Source organism: Dermacentor albipictus, chromosome 7, assembly GCF_038994185.2.
Source record: "Dermacentor albipictus isolate Rhodes 1998 colony chromosome 7, USDA_Dalb.pri_finalv2, whole genome shotgun sequence".
Taxonomy (NCBI): domain Eukaryota; kingdom Metazoa; phylum Arthropoda; class Arachnida; order Ixodida; family Ixodidae; genus Dermacentor; species Dermacentor albipictus.
The window spans coordinates 66,311,720-66,328,564 of NC_091827.1; the positions used below are offsets into that span (position 1 = coordinate 66,311,720).

The window sequence follows — 16,845 nt, forward strand, 5'->3', positions numbered from 1 at the left end:
TCGCTGCGACTTAAGAGGTACAAAATCTTCAAAAGCGTTTGCATGACATGCATGATGTGTAATGCGCATGACACATGCATATTGCTTGTTTCTTGTGGACGATGCACGCGGGCGCCCCGACGAAGACGACGTAGCGCTCTGTGGCTCTAGAGCTGTCGGCTGAACTGGCCAGCGCTGCAGTTACCCTTTGTAAACATACTTTGTCAACAGTCTCCAGTTCTTAACCCTTCGTTCACGTAACAATATGTTCTCCTGCTTCTCTGCTACACGCACTTGTCATCAGATTCAACACCATTCTTCCGTGTACAAGCGTCATATATAGCCATGATCCTTCTGACGTCGCGGCTCAGAGATCTCACACGGTGCATTCGCCTGATTTGGGTGCTCTGGGTTCGGCATACTTTGCGAACGGTGTAGTGCATAAACATGTAATAAAACAAAATGGGTGAAATTAAAGTTGTGATGTGTGCGATGCATAGACACAGACACTGGGTAAGATTACGTGCTGTATAGGATGACGACAAATGCAATTACGCGGGCGTCGCCATTAGCTGCGAAGCATCTAATACAATCTCTTCGCTCACGTATATTCCAACGTATGTGCTGAATCTACTTTTACATTTTTTTTTTCGTGCTCATCTGGCGAGGGCGAAGCTGAGAACGAGCAGGTGGCCCGGCGACACCATGACAAAGGCGGCAGCACTGGCCCACAACGCCGGAATCGAGAATGGGAAGAAAAGATGAAGCCAGCAAACCTAATTTCTAGCTTGTGGCTGTCGTAGCTGTAAAACTGCTTCCTGTAGGTATGCATGTATATGACAACGAAACTGTTAGGCCGGATAAACAGGTGCCGGTCTTAGCACCTAAAGAAATCTTGAGATCAGTTTGAGGCAATATTTTGTGATTCGAAAGCAGCCCTCCAGAGCTTGCGAGGTTTACGACGTGGCATTTATGAACAGCTGGTGTGTCAAATCAACGAAACTTGCCATCGCACTTCTGAATGAGGACATGATATCATCTTTCAGTGGCTGCCGGGACATTGTGGCATCGTTGGTAATCACCTCACCGATGACGCTGCCTGACGTGCCCAGGCTGGTGCACTGACACTCCTTATACCATTATCGAGAGTAGACGCTGCAAGAGAGCTTCGCAGTCTCGCTCGTACCATCACGTTAAGTTACTTGCACACACCACAGAACTCCAACTGTCGTTTATACAGCCTCGAGCTATCACTTAAATTACCAGCAAACCTTTCACGACGTGACACAACACTGCTGTGTCGGCTGTGGGTAGGAGTAGCATTCACCAACTCCTACAGCTATCGTATTGGAATGGCGGACTCACCAATGTGCACTAAGTGAAAGCGTGAAGAGACCATCAGTCACCTTCTCTGTCACTGTTCTCGCTTTGATAATCAAAGTCAAACTCTCCAGTGTGCCTTGAATAGACTGTATGACAGGCCATTTACGGAAGCGAAGATCTTGGGAGCCTGACCTCACAGTTCATTGGCCCAAAAAGCAGTTCGAGCGCTTTTTCACTACCTGAAGGCAACATACTTAATTGAATGCCCGACTATAGACATCCTACACCTAACTTAGTGCATGTGAAAGTGCGGTATAGACTCATGTTTTTTTTCTCTCTCTTTCACTCCCCATTTCCCTCCCCACTTGTTGGGTAGCAAACTGGACTTAGTCGGGTTAACCTCCCTGCCATTCCTTCTCCTTCTCTCTCTCTCTATCTCTTGAGATCAGTGAACAGTCTTGTAGCTTATGTTACGTCCCAACGTATGAAAGAAAATAAGTTAAAAGACGCACAAACAAACAAACAAACAGACAAACAAACGTTTTCTTGTCAGTTCTACACGCCTTCCTGCAGCTACCGAACCAACATTTACGCAAAAGCCTCAAAGCTTAGGGAGCTTGAGCAACAGTGAACGTTGTGCAGGACACACGACAGGAAACGGGCTCAAAGATTTGCGGCAGTCATTTCGGATTTGCGTTGGGGCACAGCCATAAACTGAGTTGCAGCTTCGCCGAAATCACAGTTTGCATTCGTGTTACGGCAAATCTGCGGTAAGTACGGGTTTATATGTTCCGTCTAAATGGTGCTCAGATTTCGGGAAATGCAAATGAATCGGCGACGCGAGCATTCACACAGACAAACAAAAAGCAGGCTCTTAACGATAGAACATTTCGCAGGAACAAATTCCAGCCAATCGTGATACTGGACGTGTTATGCACGAAGGTTGCGGGCCCATGATGAAGAACGTCCTCGAACAAAAAGCTTTCTGAATCAGACCACAGTTCCACACAAATGAAACGTGCGTGATAATGTACTGACAATTAACTGTCAACTCGTGTGACCGTATGTCACGACGGTTCACACCACTGTGCTCCAAACTACTTGTTGAATGAAAACGATGGAACGAGTAGCGCAGTCAGCATAATTCTTCACCTGCGTTTTTTCGATGACTTGTGCGAACGGTGCATGGAAAGAATGAGCAGGAAGAGTTAATCGGCAATCCGAACTTTATCAGTATGTATCCGCCCTTGCACTAGCCTTCACAAGCAGCGCACTGAGAGACCGCCGAAGCTCAGAATGGGACCACACGCGATTATGCAAATTATGCAAATTACGCAATCATATACAATCCGCAGCGTTCGGTGCATCCGATTCGGGCGAACACACTTCGCCGCGTGGGTGCGGGCACTGCGTCTGCACAGCGCTGTCGGCGCCAGCGAGGGCTGCCACGTTTCACCCCCCACCGTTCATTGCGCAAACCAAGAGCACGGCATACACAACCTACCTGCCGATCAGCTCCGCCGAAACAAGAGCCGCGCCAACGCGACCCGCGTCTCTGCGCACGCAAAAGCCATACTGCCACACGCAAAGGGCACGCACATCTGCAAACATCGGCCCGGACATCTTACGGAGCGCTCTCGTCCGACGACGCCGACCGCGCACCGGCGAGGCGCCCACGCGAACGAGCCCCGCTGCCCCCACGCGCGGCGCACACGGGTGGGGGGCCGACTCACCGATGGTCGTGAGCACCGTGGTGGCGAAGTAGAAGGCGCCGGTGAACTTCCACTGCGTGCCGGCGCGGTGGGGCACCATCTTGATGACCACCGTCTGCCAGATCTTGCGGTCGTCGGCACTCATGTTGTACTTGCGCACCAGCATGTCCTCGATGTACATCAGCGCCCCGTGCTGCCGGCCCTCGTGGTCCGACTCGAGCGCGTCGAAGATGGCCGCGCCGACGAGCAGGTACGTGAAGGTGCACACGATCAGCGAGAGCGTGCGCACGTTTTGCCGCTTCATGGAGGCAGCGCGGCGCCCGCGCGGCGCTCGGCGTCAGCGCTAGCGGCGCGACGACGGCCCGGCGCATGGTGGTGCCTCGCCGCCGACGTCGGGCATGACGCGCGGCCGCCTAGGCCTAACCGAAACCCCCCCACCGGACTCCGAAACCGGCGGGGAAAAAACGCGCGCCGTCTGTTTCCTGCTTTCCCTCCCTTTCCCTCACCCGCTGGGCGCCGCCACCGTCGCCGGCCGCGGCGCGCGCTGCGGGCGCTAACCCGCGCGCACGGGTCTGGTGCCCTGCGAGTCTGTTTGCTCTCTCCCTCCGCAAGAGGGTTCGTTTGCGGGCCGATTACTTTTGACACCGGCGAAAGTTGACACCCCTCGAAGCAACCTTTAGCAGGTGCGACCGCTGATAACATCTAAGCAATTTCAATGCGAATCGAAACGGCGCACAAGCAACCCGGCCGTGGGTCCGGAATGCCACCTGCAACCTCCTCGTATGCTGTGCCGCTCAGTCACTGACTCCATTCCTCCGCGCGATCGATCGATCCGAAATCCCCACGCCACGTGTCCCGATGACGTCGCAGTGGGGAACAACGCTGCGAGCACTCTGCTCTCCTCATCCTGTCGACTCTTCGGGCGCGCGTTTCCCGGTCCAAGGTTCTTCCTTTGCGCCGATCCTTTCGAGTTTCGCTTTTTTTTGTGCAGGGGTGACGAAAAAACCCGGTTGACCCTATACGGGAAGGCGTCTAAACAGGCAGCGACCCGGCCCTTGTTTGTGAGCGCGGTGGCGTCGTCTGCGAATTCCCGGGAGTTTGCTGCTCTGGAATGTGTAGGGCTTCCGCGAATGCCGGCCCCGCTTTTCTCATCAAACGTTCTCACTCGAACAACTCGGCGCGGGGCACCGGGAAAAAAAGTTTTGCCGGCAGCCTTGCGTGCGCAATTCCGTTTATTATGATAACGTACAACAGAGTTAGTTAAGCAGCCCGTAAAATGTTTGATTTGCCTTGTGAAGAATGGATCACATAGGAGGAAAAAGTGACATGGTCGAATGACAGTGCGAAGCAAGAAAGAAGGAAACGCACAAAGAAAGAAAGTGCCAGGGAAAGTTTACAATTGCACCATTGGTTTAAGCTAAACCTAAACAAGTCAGGTAACCCGTTTCCCGAATTTTCCCTAACTGCAGGTCGGGGGAACGTGCACTGCACAGATATGCACGTCTTGCAGATGTGTACTTCTTGCGCCAGAGCTGCCTTCAGAACTCTCTCTCCACGATATACCGGCCACAGATATGGCGCTTCAGTGTGCGCACACATAGTTTCCAGTGGCGCTCGCCCTGCTGGAAGCAGCAGAAATACGACGAACGCCTCACATGTGTAACTATAGCATTATATCTATACTAGCAATACTACCCATGCAGATGAGCTGGTCAACGGCTCTGTTCTCTAAGGAATAACGCAACGAAGCAGTAAGCGCGACCTAAACAATAAATTGAATTCTTGGGTTTTACGTGCCAAAACCACGATCAGATTATGAGGCACGCCGTAGACTGGGTGGACTAGCTCCGCATTAATTTTGAGCAGATGAGGTTATCTGGCCTGAACCCAATACACGGTATACGGGCGTTCTTGCTTTTCGACCTCACCGTAAAGCGGCTGTCGCGCGCCCGCAATTTGATCCCGCCATGTCGAATCTTTCTTTGATATCTTTCTTAACTCCATATTGACTCCACCTGAATTTGATACCTTTGACTCAATATTGATTTAAACAGCTACGTTGTAACTTGTTTCAGCATACTTCGTCGCCTGCTTAAACTTTATATTCTAATGCATTCATTATTTTAAAAATCCAGCAGATCCAACGAGCTGGAATCTAGATACAGCGAAGCTGTGTGTGTGTGTGTGTGTGTGTGTGTGTGCATAAGAAGTCGAAACACGAGTACACGCACGCACACAAACATGCACACACAAACATGCACACACAAGCACGGGCACACACAAATTGCACCGAGTTGTTTGCTCAGCGGAGTTGCTCACCACAAGCGAGTAGGATGGACGCCTTGAGTGCATCGCGGTTTCAGTGGCAGCGTGCGCATACTTTCACAGCGCAATTCGAACCCATTCTATTCGCAAGAAGCATTTACTTCCTCGTTACCGTTCACGCGCGGTTGTGCGAAGGCCAGCTTTCTGGTTCCTTTTTATCTCTTACCCCGCTCGGCCGGCGCCGCCGCTGGAGCGGATGGATGGATGGGCGCTGTGAGCGTCCCCTTTGGAATAGGGCTGTGGGCTGCGCCATCAAGCTCTTGTACCAAACTTTCTGAAGCCATATTGAGAACATTGTTTTTCTGCGCCTCCACTGTTTGTCGTTCGCCTACTTTTCTTCCAGGAATCTTCGAATCGCCCCTTACTAATCTCTATTGTGGGCGTGTTTGCTTTCCCGCTGCTCCAGCTGAAGCCAAGGGCTTCAAGAAGGCCAGTGGTGCCTAAATCGACCACTGGGCAGATGTTTTCACATTACAAAAAAAAAAAACATGCTCCGTCGTTTCCCTAGCTTTACCGCAGCAACCGCATGCTTCTTCTTCCTTGTTGTATCTCATATCATATGTGCGTGTTCTATGGTATCATGATCTCGCTTCGAAAAGTAATGAGCCTCCTTTTGAGTTAGCATAAGTTGTTTCTTTCCTGATTTCATTTTTTTCCTCTTAAGTATATAGTTACTCATGGCAGGTTTAGTTTTCATCGCCGCCACCCATATGGTTATCTCAGTCTCTCTGACTTTCCGCTTGACATTCTTTGTTGCCAAGTTGCTCACCATACCGCTCGTATACTTGCTGGTAAGCTTCCTAGTTCTTTTGCTCCACTGTGAATCCATGTTTTCCCTGAACAACGTCCCAGCCCATTTACTTTCCTCCGTATTCCTCATTCGTTCTTCATAATCAATCTTACTCTGAGCTTCCATTCACTTCAAAACTTGTCCAGCCATTCACTTCAAAATTTGTCCAGCCCATATCACCCTGCTCAGCTTCATTTGTAGCCTTCCCGTGAGCGCCCAATGCAAGGCGTCCCACTGACCTTTGGTAGCCATCGAGTCCTAATTGTACCCCTGATATTAGGCAAACAACCGCATGTCCAAATGTATGCCCTGGAACCATTACACCTTTCCACGTACCCCGGAGCACCTCGTACCTACTGGATCCCCATAACGCTCTGCTTCATCATGGCCATTTCTATGCCCCTTTGTTGCTATTGTTTTTCCTGTGTTTCTACATACTCATGTCATGCCTTCGTTTATCCATATATCTAGATATTTATGTCCTGTCATGCGCGGAGACGAGCGCCATCTGGTGGTGGTGCAGGGAACCCAGCGGCGCTCGCAGGGCGCGCGCGTACTCCGCTGTGAATGGGTGGCCCATTGGGCAAGAGAACAGCCAAACCACAGAACCCATGGTCACGAAACCCAGCGAGTTTTGGGAAGAAAAGCTTGGCTTTTAAAACGAGAAAAAACAAGGAAGGGGGCTTGTTTATGCGATACCTGCAGTCGTGACCACGACCTCTGCAGTAATGCTGCAGCGATGGCCAACCATGCTCGATGCTTGGCGATAACACTTTGACGAAACTACGCGGATGCTCGAGGCACGTTTGCGCCTTCACGCTGTCACGGTGTTGTTTGTGCCATTGCCCTCTCACGGTATCGCTGTCACGGTATCGTTCGCGCCATCGCGCTGTCTCGGCTTCGATGAACTTCGGTTGCTCGGACATGTCACCAGTGCTGAAGGCGTTCGGCCAGATTCCTAAAAGACAGCCGCTGCTGCGAGGTTCGCGACACCCAGAAACAAAAAGTCAGTGCGACGTTTTTTTTTTCTTTCGATTTATGCACATACTACAGAATATTTGTGGACAACATTTTAAAGATTGCTGAGCCTCCAACAAAACTAACAGGACAAGACGTACCTTTCATGTGGAAAAGTGAACAACAAGACGCCTTTGACGAATCAAGGAAACGTCTGCAAACTTCTCCAATCCTTGCCCATTTTGATGAGACAGCCGACACTGAAGGGCATTCCGATGCGAGCAACGTTGGCGTCGGAGCCATACTAGTCTGTGGAAAAACGGCCAGGAGAAAGTCACCGCTTATGTCTGCCGTAAGCTCTCGAAAGCAGAGGCAAACTACTCGGCAACTGAGAAAGAGTGTCTTGCAGTCATTTGGGCAATATGCATATTTGAACCCTACCCCTATGGTAGGCCATTCAGACCAGTCAGTGATCACCATTCGCTGGGCTGGCTAGTGAATCTCAAGGACCCATCAAGATGACTAGCAAGATGGAGCCTTAGGCTGCAAGAGTATGATATTACTGTCGTATACAGATCTGGGAGGAAACACACCGATGTCGACTGCTTGTAACGAGTCCCAGTCGAGACAGCTGCGTCAGAAGAAGAAAAGTTCCTGTTCCTTGGCATCGACGGCGCGTCACAAATCGCTCAACAACAACGAGATGACCCGGAATTGCTGCCACGTAGACAGTGACTGGAGGGACTCGACATTCAACTCCCGCGTATTTCCTCTATAGGGCTGCAGCCTCGTTCTGCTTGCGAAGAAGTGTGCTCTACAAGAAAAACTTCGAACACAGCGAGGAAAAGTTTTTACTTGTAGTACCCAGAGCTGTGCGAGAAGATATTTTGGATGCATATGTCACGACGAACCGACATCCGGACACATGGGCGTGAGCCGTACATTCGCCAGGATTCGTCTACAACACTACTGACCGAAGTTATTAACATCAGTGCGGCACTATGTAAAAGCTTGTCGTGAATGTCAAAAGCGCAAGACTCCATGTATAAAACCGGCAGGCCTCCTCCGGCTAATAGATCCACCAGAAGCCCCATTCTAACAAGTCGGTATGGACATCCTTGGACCCTTCCCAACATTATCTTTAGCCAAAAAGGGGATAGTTGTAGCCACAGAATATGTGGTCCGCTGCGCAAAAACTGATTCCCTGTGCAGTGCAACGGCTGTCGAAGTTGCAAAATTCTTTGTCACCAATATCGTGCTCAGGCATGGAGCGTTAAGGAGCGTTGGGGATACCGCCGGCACAACTTGGCCACATTCAAGTAGCGCGCTCGTCGCCCTTCGTGTTGGATACTGCGCGCATCGTACGGTGGTGTAGTTCAGTGACAACAGGCAGGGATCATCGTGGCACGAGTAGCCGGCTGGGCCCGGCTCGCATGCGCCACACGCGCGAAGGACCACGCGAGGAGAAAGCAGAATGCAGTTCGAGGCCAGCTTGGAATGCGACCGACGAGTGTTTTCACGACAGTAGGGACTTGGAGTTGTGGACACAGGTTCACCCTTAATACGTATCGTTGTTTTATTAATCTGTGTTCCTCAACGTTGCTTATCATATAGGTTATGAAACAGCCGCCAACGCCTTGGTATGTACCCAAATTGTTATAGTAGGATTAGAGTATACGACGAATGTAAATGATAGGTCTTGACACGAATGTCATGAAATGCGTGTCATGTAGGTCATGAAACAACCGCCTACCTCTTGCTTCTCACATGGATCGTTTCGTTAACCTGGCATGTACCAAAATTGACGTAGTATGACAATAGTGTATGACGAACATAAATGATATGTCATGACGTGAATGTCATGACATGAGTGTCATGTAGGGCATGAAACAGCTGCCCGCGTCTTGGTGCTGTCATGGTAGTTTCGTTGACTTGGTAGGCTCCCTACACACTGCTTCGCATAACATCGATTGTCACAGTGCGTGGGATCTGCCGGCTTTATATATTGCTATGTTATAGACTTGTAGGCTTGATACTTGAGTTACTTAAAATTGTGCGATTTTGAAATTTTTTTCGCAATTGACAAAAGCGCCTGTACCAATTCGCAAAAACAAGTACGTTGGTATTTATAAGTGGGATACTTACCAGAACGCGAACAACGCTTATATATCAGCTAAAAAACTCGATAAAAGTCGATTTCAAGAACATACTGTGCCTACAATACTTACAAATGAGCCGAAAAGGTTTTGACGCATTATTAATGCTTCCGAAGATAATACAATAACCTTAACTGATTGTCATGGATCATCATCTCAGACCTATAACTCTGTCATCTCCTTCAACGCGCGTAGTCTCCGTAAGCATTTTGATAACTGAGTGGGCACGGGAGAGCAGCTACCATGCGGTCGTTGCTAAGCTCTCCTTTCTGCTTTCTTGTGCAGATTGCTGTTTTCGGCTCATCGTTCTCACCGTCTAGCACGTGTGCTACGTCTACATCTCAATCGAATTTCCTGCTGGATCCACCGCCACAAGCAGCTGACAACAGCCTTGGTTATCTGAGCATCGAAGACGTCATCATCTTCACGCCGGTATCAAGCGGGACACGGACACTGCCGCCAGCGGCAGCACTGCAGCGCTCAGATTTAAGCAACTGGCATCAGCAAGGCGCTTCCAGTGGGCACGGGAGAGCAGCTACCATGCGGTCGCTGCTAAGCTCTCCTTTCTGCTTTCTTGTGCAGGTTAGTCAGTCCGAATCGCTTTTTTGTAAACGTACAAACAATGTTGGTTTGCTGCTCTTCCCTTGCCCACAAGTGCTGGCTGCCACTCTGAGTGATTGTGTCTCTGTTACTATGTTGCTCTTACTTTCCGGGGATGTAGAATTAAACCCTGGTCCCCATACTGAAGCTCAACATAAGCACAATGAAGTTATGGCGGCCATAGCTGCTTTGTCGTTAAAATTTGACACGCGACATGCCGAGATGATGAATGCCATAGCTGAACTAAAGGCTAACCAAGAAAACCTTACTGAGACTGTTTCAGACCTTTCCAATAGAGTGACTGCTGTGGAAGCTGCGGTTGGGTCTTTTGAAAATATGCCTTCAGGAAGTGATATTACTACCGCAGTCCATGAGGCAGTTTCAAATGAAAGCGCTTCGCTCGCGTCAAGACTAGACGTTCTGGAGGACCATTCAAGACGCGACAACTTGATCTTCTATGGTATCTCAGACAACGTATCAGAAACGTGGGCTCAATCAGAAGCCCAGATCCACAACTTTCTTAGAAACTGTCTCAACATGACTCCCTCGGAAGTCGCTATCCATAGGGCTCATAGGCTAGGCACATACGTTGTCGGCAAGACCCGGCCTGTTATAGCTAAGTTTGTGTCTTCCAAAATGAGAGACCATTTCATTTTCCAAATGAGAGACCAGTTTAAAGCCGATGGTATTTCAGTCGGCGAAGACATTTGCAAAGCCACTCGTCAATCACGGAAAGCACTAAATGACTTTGGCAAGGCCAGCGGCCAGTCTTTTTCTTTGTGACATAACAAACTAATCATAGGTAAAAAATGTTACGTTTATTGCGCAGCTACAGATGAAGTATGCGAGATCGGACCAGCTAGGAGCGCGATTACCCCAACAAACAACAAACCATCAGGTCCACAATCTTCACATTTGGGTGCAGCATAGGTATCTCGTGTTCCAAAGCAAGCAAACTCCTTATCACTTCTTTTTACAAATGTCCGAAGTATCGCCAACAAACGCACATCACTGTCATCACATATCGACGCATGCTCAGCTGATATAGTTGTGCTCACCGAAACATGGCTTTCAGCAAAAATTAAAGATAGTGAAATACTAGACTGTCAAAAAACATATAACTTCTACAGGTACGATCGCGATTTCCGTACGGGCGGAGGTGTACTGATTGCCGTGAGCTCTGCTATCCCTTCCTTCACTATCCCCACTGACTCACCATTAGAAATAGTTTGCACTCGTGTTGGTTTTCCCATTGGCGACCTCATCTTTTGCGCGTGTTATAGGTCCCCATCCTCCACTACCAATTTCTGCACTGACCTTCATGACGTCCTTAACAAATTAGTTGTTCGATACCCAAAATCACATTTGTTCTTACTAGGTGATTTCAATTTTCCAAACATAGTGTGGCAAAATGGTGTTCCCTCCCTTAAGCAGTCATCTTCCGAGTGCACCCATTTTTTGGACATTTGCGCTGATTTTAATCTAACCCAGCTGATTCATGAACCCACACGCACTACCAGCACTTCGTCTAATACTTTAGACCTCTTTTTTACAACAGCTCCAGATTTGGTTTCTCCTCCAAAATACCTTACAGGAATAAGTGACCACTCGCTTCTCCACCTAACACTTAAGAAGAAAGTTCGCTCGAAGAAAACAGTTAAAACTATATGTGATTACTATGCCGCCGATACCACATCCATTTTAAATGAGCTAGAATCCTTCATTACTGACTACACAGTCAACTTTTTTGAACGTACCGTTGAAGAGAACTGGTCATTGTACAAGAACAAACTGCTAACACTAATGGATCGCTATGTACCTAAAAGAAAGATTGTTTCGAGTCCTTCCTCGCCATGGTTTACTGGAATTCTGCGCCGTCTGCGCAACAAAACGAAACGTATTTTTCGTCGCGCCAAAGCAACTAATCTTCCCGAACGCTGGGCAGCATATCATTGCATTCACGCAGAATATACTATCGCTATTACCAATGCAAAAAGATTTTTTTCGATAACACCCTCCCATCACTTTTGCAGTCTAATCCACGTAAATTCTGGAATATTGTTGGTGGCAAAGAAAGCAAAACAATCCAACGAGCCCGTTCTGACAATGTCGCGATCCCTCCGAACCAGTGCTGTTCCGTTTTGAATGATGTATTTGCTTCTGTCTTTCACAAATGTGCTCCTGCCACTCTACCGTCGGTAACTAAATCCTCCTATTTACCAATGAACTCCATTTACATATATTGGGTCGGCATACAAAAGTTGATTGAAAACCTGAAAATATCTTCTTCATCAGGTGAAGACTCAATTAACTGTAAAATGCTTAAAATTACTGAACCATATTCTTCCATTATGCTTTCTATGCTCTTTTCCCAGTCTCTAGGTTCCTCACTTCTTCCAAGCGATTGGAGGGTTGGCAAGGTTGTTTCGGTCCCTAAACCAGGTAACACTCATTCCCCCGATAACTATCGTCCTATATCACTGACAAGTATACCATGCAAAATATTGGAGCATATTATACATTCTCATCTGATTGATTTCCTTGAGTCTAATTCCTTCTTTTCGACTGAACAACACGGTTTCAGGAAAACATTTTCATGTGAAACACAACTCATATGTTTTACTAATGACCTATTTACCCATACTGATATGGGCTTCGATGTAGACTGCGTGTTTTTGGACTATGCAAAAGCTTTCGACACTGTTTCACATGATCTTCTCATTCTTAAACTTAGCATGCTTAACATTGACCCTGATGTACTAAACTGGATTAAAGGCTTTGTCTAATCGAACTCGGTACGTTTCAGCTAATGAATGTTCATCCTCTCGCACTTCCGTAACATCGGGTGTACCCCAGGGATCGGTACTGGGACCCCTCCTTTTCCTCATTTACATAAACGACCTTCCGAAATGCATTTCCCATTCATATATCAGGCTTTTCGCAGATGACTGCGTCATTTATCGCAAAATAACTAATCACACTGATACTGATAAGCTTCAAGACGATCTTAGAAGCATATCCAACTGGTGCGATAAATGGCTCATGCGACTAAACGTTAATAAATGTAAAACAATGCATGTATCAAGCCGCACTAACACTGACAATACGCGTGTTTACTTACTTCACGATACTTCTCTTGAATCCGTCAACTCGTACAAATACCTAGGTGTCCATATTTCACGTAACTTATCATGGCATACGCACATCAAACACGTCACTAATAATGCTAACCGGGTTCTTGGATACTTGCGTCGAAATTTCTCTGCTGCGCCTATGCCGATAAAGCTTACCCTCTACAAAACATTAGTGCGACCAAAGCTAGAATATTCATCCACCGTATGGGATCCCCATCAACTCACACTAATAAACACTCTAGAATCCATCCAGAATCGCGCAGCACGTTTCATCTGATCTAACTATTCCCGTTACGCCAGCATTACTTCCATGAAAAACACGCTTACATTACCGGAGCTTTCATTGCGCCGTAAATGTTTTAGAGTGTGTCTTTTCCACAGGCTGTATCACCACAATCCACTATTAAAGGATCATCTTATTACTCACCCTTCATACATTTCATCCCGTTTCGATCACATGTTTAAAGTTGGTGTTCCATATTTTAGAACAAAGATGTGTCATGGTTCTTTTATTCCTAAAACCAGCGCCGACTAGAACGACCTTCCTCCATCCATCGCTGCCATTTCTGACGTTGGCAACTTCAAAACTGCTGTATTTTCTGCCGTTTTGTAATACCTATTATTGTATAATTATGTACTTTTTTGTTCACTTACCACTCCTTTCTGTAATGCCTTCGGGCCAGGAAAGTATCCGAAATAAATAAATAAATAAATAAATAAATAAATAAATAAATAAATAAATAAATAAATAAATAAATAAATAACTTTCTGGCCCTCTTTTTGCTCCCTTCGCTTCCCCTTTACCATAATCTGTGTGTCTGAAACATGGCTTACCGATTCTGATAAAAAAAAACTTGTTTTGCTTTCCAAGTTACAATGCAGAATATCACCACCGTGTGTCCTTATGTTACGGTGGTGCAGCGATATTTACATCGAACAGTGCAACCTAAAACGTAGGACTGGCCTGGTTTTTGATGCGCCCGATTGCGAGGCAGTTTCGATTGAAATTGAAAGTTCTGACTTCAATTGTAACGCACGTGAAACTGTGCTCGGCTGTATACATTGTTCACCTAGCTCTTCTGTGACCAACTTTTGTGCCTGACTTGATGCCTTGCTTCGCACATACCTATACCGACAACATATCTACTTGCGTTAGCAAATAGATAAGAACTTAGTTATCATGGGTGACATCATTATCAGCTCATTGGATGATTTATGCTCGGGTTCCAATCTTTATAAAAGTAATTTTCTTGGATATGGTCTTGATTCGTTCTAGAACGATCCAACTCGATGCATATTGGCAACATTTCTGGTACTTCAATGGAAAATGCTTTAACAAATTTATCGAATTTATAAAGTATTCCCGAGGTTTTTATAATCCGTGCCAATATAGCTGACCACTTCCCCGTAGCGCTTCGTTTCCGACGCGTAGCCATTCCTTCGTATACTTGTTTTTCCGAATCGGTCTTTAAAAGAAAAGTTCACCGATTCAATAGGTACAATAACTGATCTCATGTCATTGTCTGCACAGACTCTGAGGCTGCCGAGAGCGAATTTTTCTTCGCTCATATATGATGCTCTAACTTATTCAACCTCTAATGTTTTGTGCCGAAGAAATCATTCATCTCCTTTAAACCCATGGCTAACTCCAGGTCTCCTTACTTGTTTACGAAAGAAAGACAACCTATACAGAAAATCGAAGGAAAACCTTTTAAGCTGTCTTCAAAAGAGCGGTGCCAAAAATATAGCAATACGTTAACCCTACTATCAAGAAAAGCGAAACGGGATTACTATGAACAAGTAATAATTCAAGCGGGTAAGAATACAAGAAAGCAGTGTGGTATAGCTAATTCATTTTTAAATAAAACTGGCTCTGTAACTGGTTTTACTGGAATCTGTCACGGTGGAAATACCTTTCGCACTTCTGATACCATTTTCAGCCAATACTTCTCTAGTCTCACAACACAATCCGGGCACTCTTACTCTAGTGACAGTCGTCGTTCTTTGCAATCTTTTTATATTTTCCCAACCACTCCCACTGAGATTCGTAATACGATCTTGAATCTTGATACAACTGGCGCTGGACTCGGCAACATACCCGCTAGGCAAATAAAGGTCATTGTTGATGTCATCGCTCCTATCTTTGCTCACATTGTCAATTTAATCTTTAAGTACTCTATCTTTCCTTCTGAACTAAAGAAAAAGCAAGATAATAGCTATTTATAAGAAATGCGATAGATCAGGCATCAATAATTATATGCTCATCGCTATTATTCCTTTTTTAGTAAGGTTGCTGAAAGGTTATGTTTCCCACGTCTGGCAAATTAGTTTAACAAATTTAAGCTACTATCGCCACATCAGTTTGGATTTCGTCAGGAGCTTTCCACTAATCTCGCGTTGGCTGCAATTACTGAAAACACCAGAAACACAATTGACGACGGCAAATTCGATGAGTCAGTCTTCATTGACATCAGTAAGGCTTTTGACTTGACTAATCATTCTATTGTTTTGGACAAACTCTCTTCTTATGGTATATCTGGCCCACCCCGAGAAGCTAATTTGAAACAACTTACTTAATCCTACTCGAACTGTATCTATTTCAGGCGTGCTTTCTGACACAAAGACAGCCAACGCAGAGGTCCTAAAGGGCTCTATGTTAGGCCCTCTTCTATTCCTCATCTACATCAATTGCGTATTAGATTGTTTGTCACCACACACCAAATCCTTACGCTACGCTGATGAAAGCACCATTTTCACTTCAAGTGACTCCATTTCATTCCAGCCTTAACTTCCCAGCTAAATAGTGATCTACAGAGCGATTGTTATTAATCCGTCCAAGACAATGTTTCTTATTTTCAGTTCTAGGTCTAAAAAACGGTGTAACTTACGCGCGGTGTATGTCAATAACTATGCAACATACCCACCTAATCAATAAACATTTCTCGGTGTCGAACTTGACAGCTTTTTAACCTATGCGCACATTAATCAAATAAAAAGGAAAACTGCCTACGGAATTCGTGTTCTTCTCTATGCTCGTCAATATTTCGCGATCCCTAATCCAACTTCTCTCTATTTTGCGTTCATTCATGGTCATTTCACCTGTTGTATCGAGTCATGGGGCCTTAAATATAACACTTACTTATGCCCGCTAGAACATATCCAGAAATAGTCACACCGTATTATAACCGACAGTGCATATCACGCTCACTTGGCTCCACTATTTTCCTTATTAAATATCCTGCATATTTCAAATATTAATTTCTTCAATTTATTGACTATGGCCTACCGCATCGTGCGTAATTCAAGTCTTCATTAAATTATAGGAAAGAAATTTACGACTAACTCTAATAATACACGTTTTTCCCACAATAATACTATTTTACTGCCTAGGGCTCGCATTAATTACGGACAAAATACCGTAATGTACGCTGCCATCAAAGTGTGGAATAGTCTACTAATGAGGACGAGGCTAAAACCTCGTCCTCATTAATCATTTTCAAACGTTCGGTTCTGCTCATGAGCAGTTGATTTATATGACCATCGCTGTCGTTACTTCTTTCTCTCTCCAGTGCATTTCGTGTAGTCTTAATTATGTTTATACAGTAACTTTACTTCGTTTGATATCTTACTGTTCAATTTCTATTGATTGCACACGTGATACGTCGTTATGCCTTCGCTTATTTATTCACTTATTTGCATATGTCATTCAGTTTTGATTAGTTCTTCTGTTCGCTACATCCTATTTTTGCCAGCTCCCTGTACGTGTATGTATTGTTTGCTTGTGTTTCGCAATTGATTCTGCTTGCTTGTATTGTATGCCTGAATTTCGCAATTCCTTCTATTATTTTGCGTTATTTTATGCATATTTT

At 46.0% G+C, this 16,845-nt stretch overlaps 1 protein-coding gene across 1 annotated transcript in view; it reads right to left on the reverse strand.

Moving 5' to 3' along the window:
* Positions 1-3,476, reverse strand: part of LOC135921538 (two pore potassium channel protein sup-9-like) — a 76,232-nt gene extending 72,756 nt beyond the window's left edge. The window contains exon 1 of the mRNA XM_065455851.1: positions 3,036-3,476. Within this exon, the coding sequence (XP_065311923.1) occupies positions 3,036-3,318 (283 nt within the window). The 5' untranslated portion in view covers positions 3,319-3,476. The remainder of the gene's footprint in view (positions 1-3,035) is intronic.
* Positions 3,477-16,845: the final 13,369 nt, after the last annotated feature.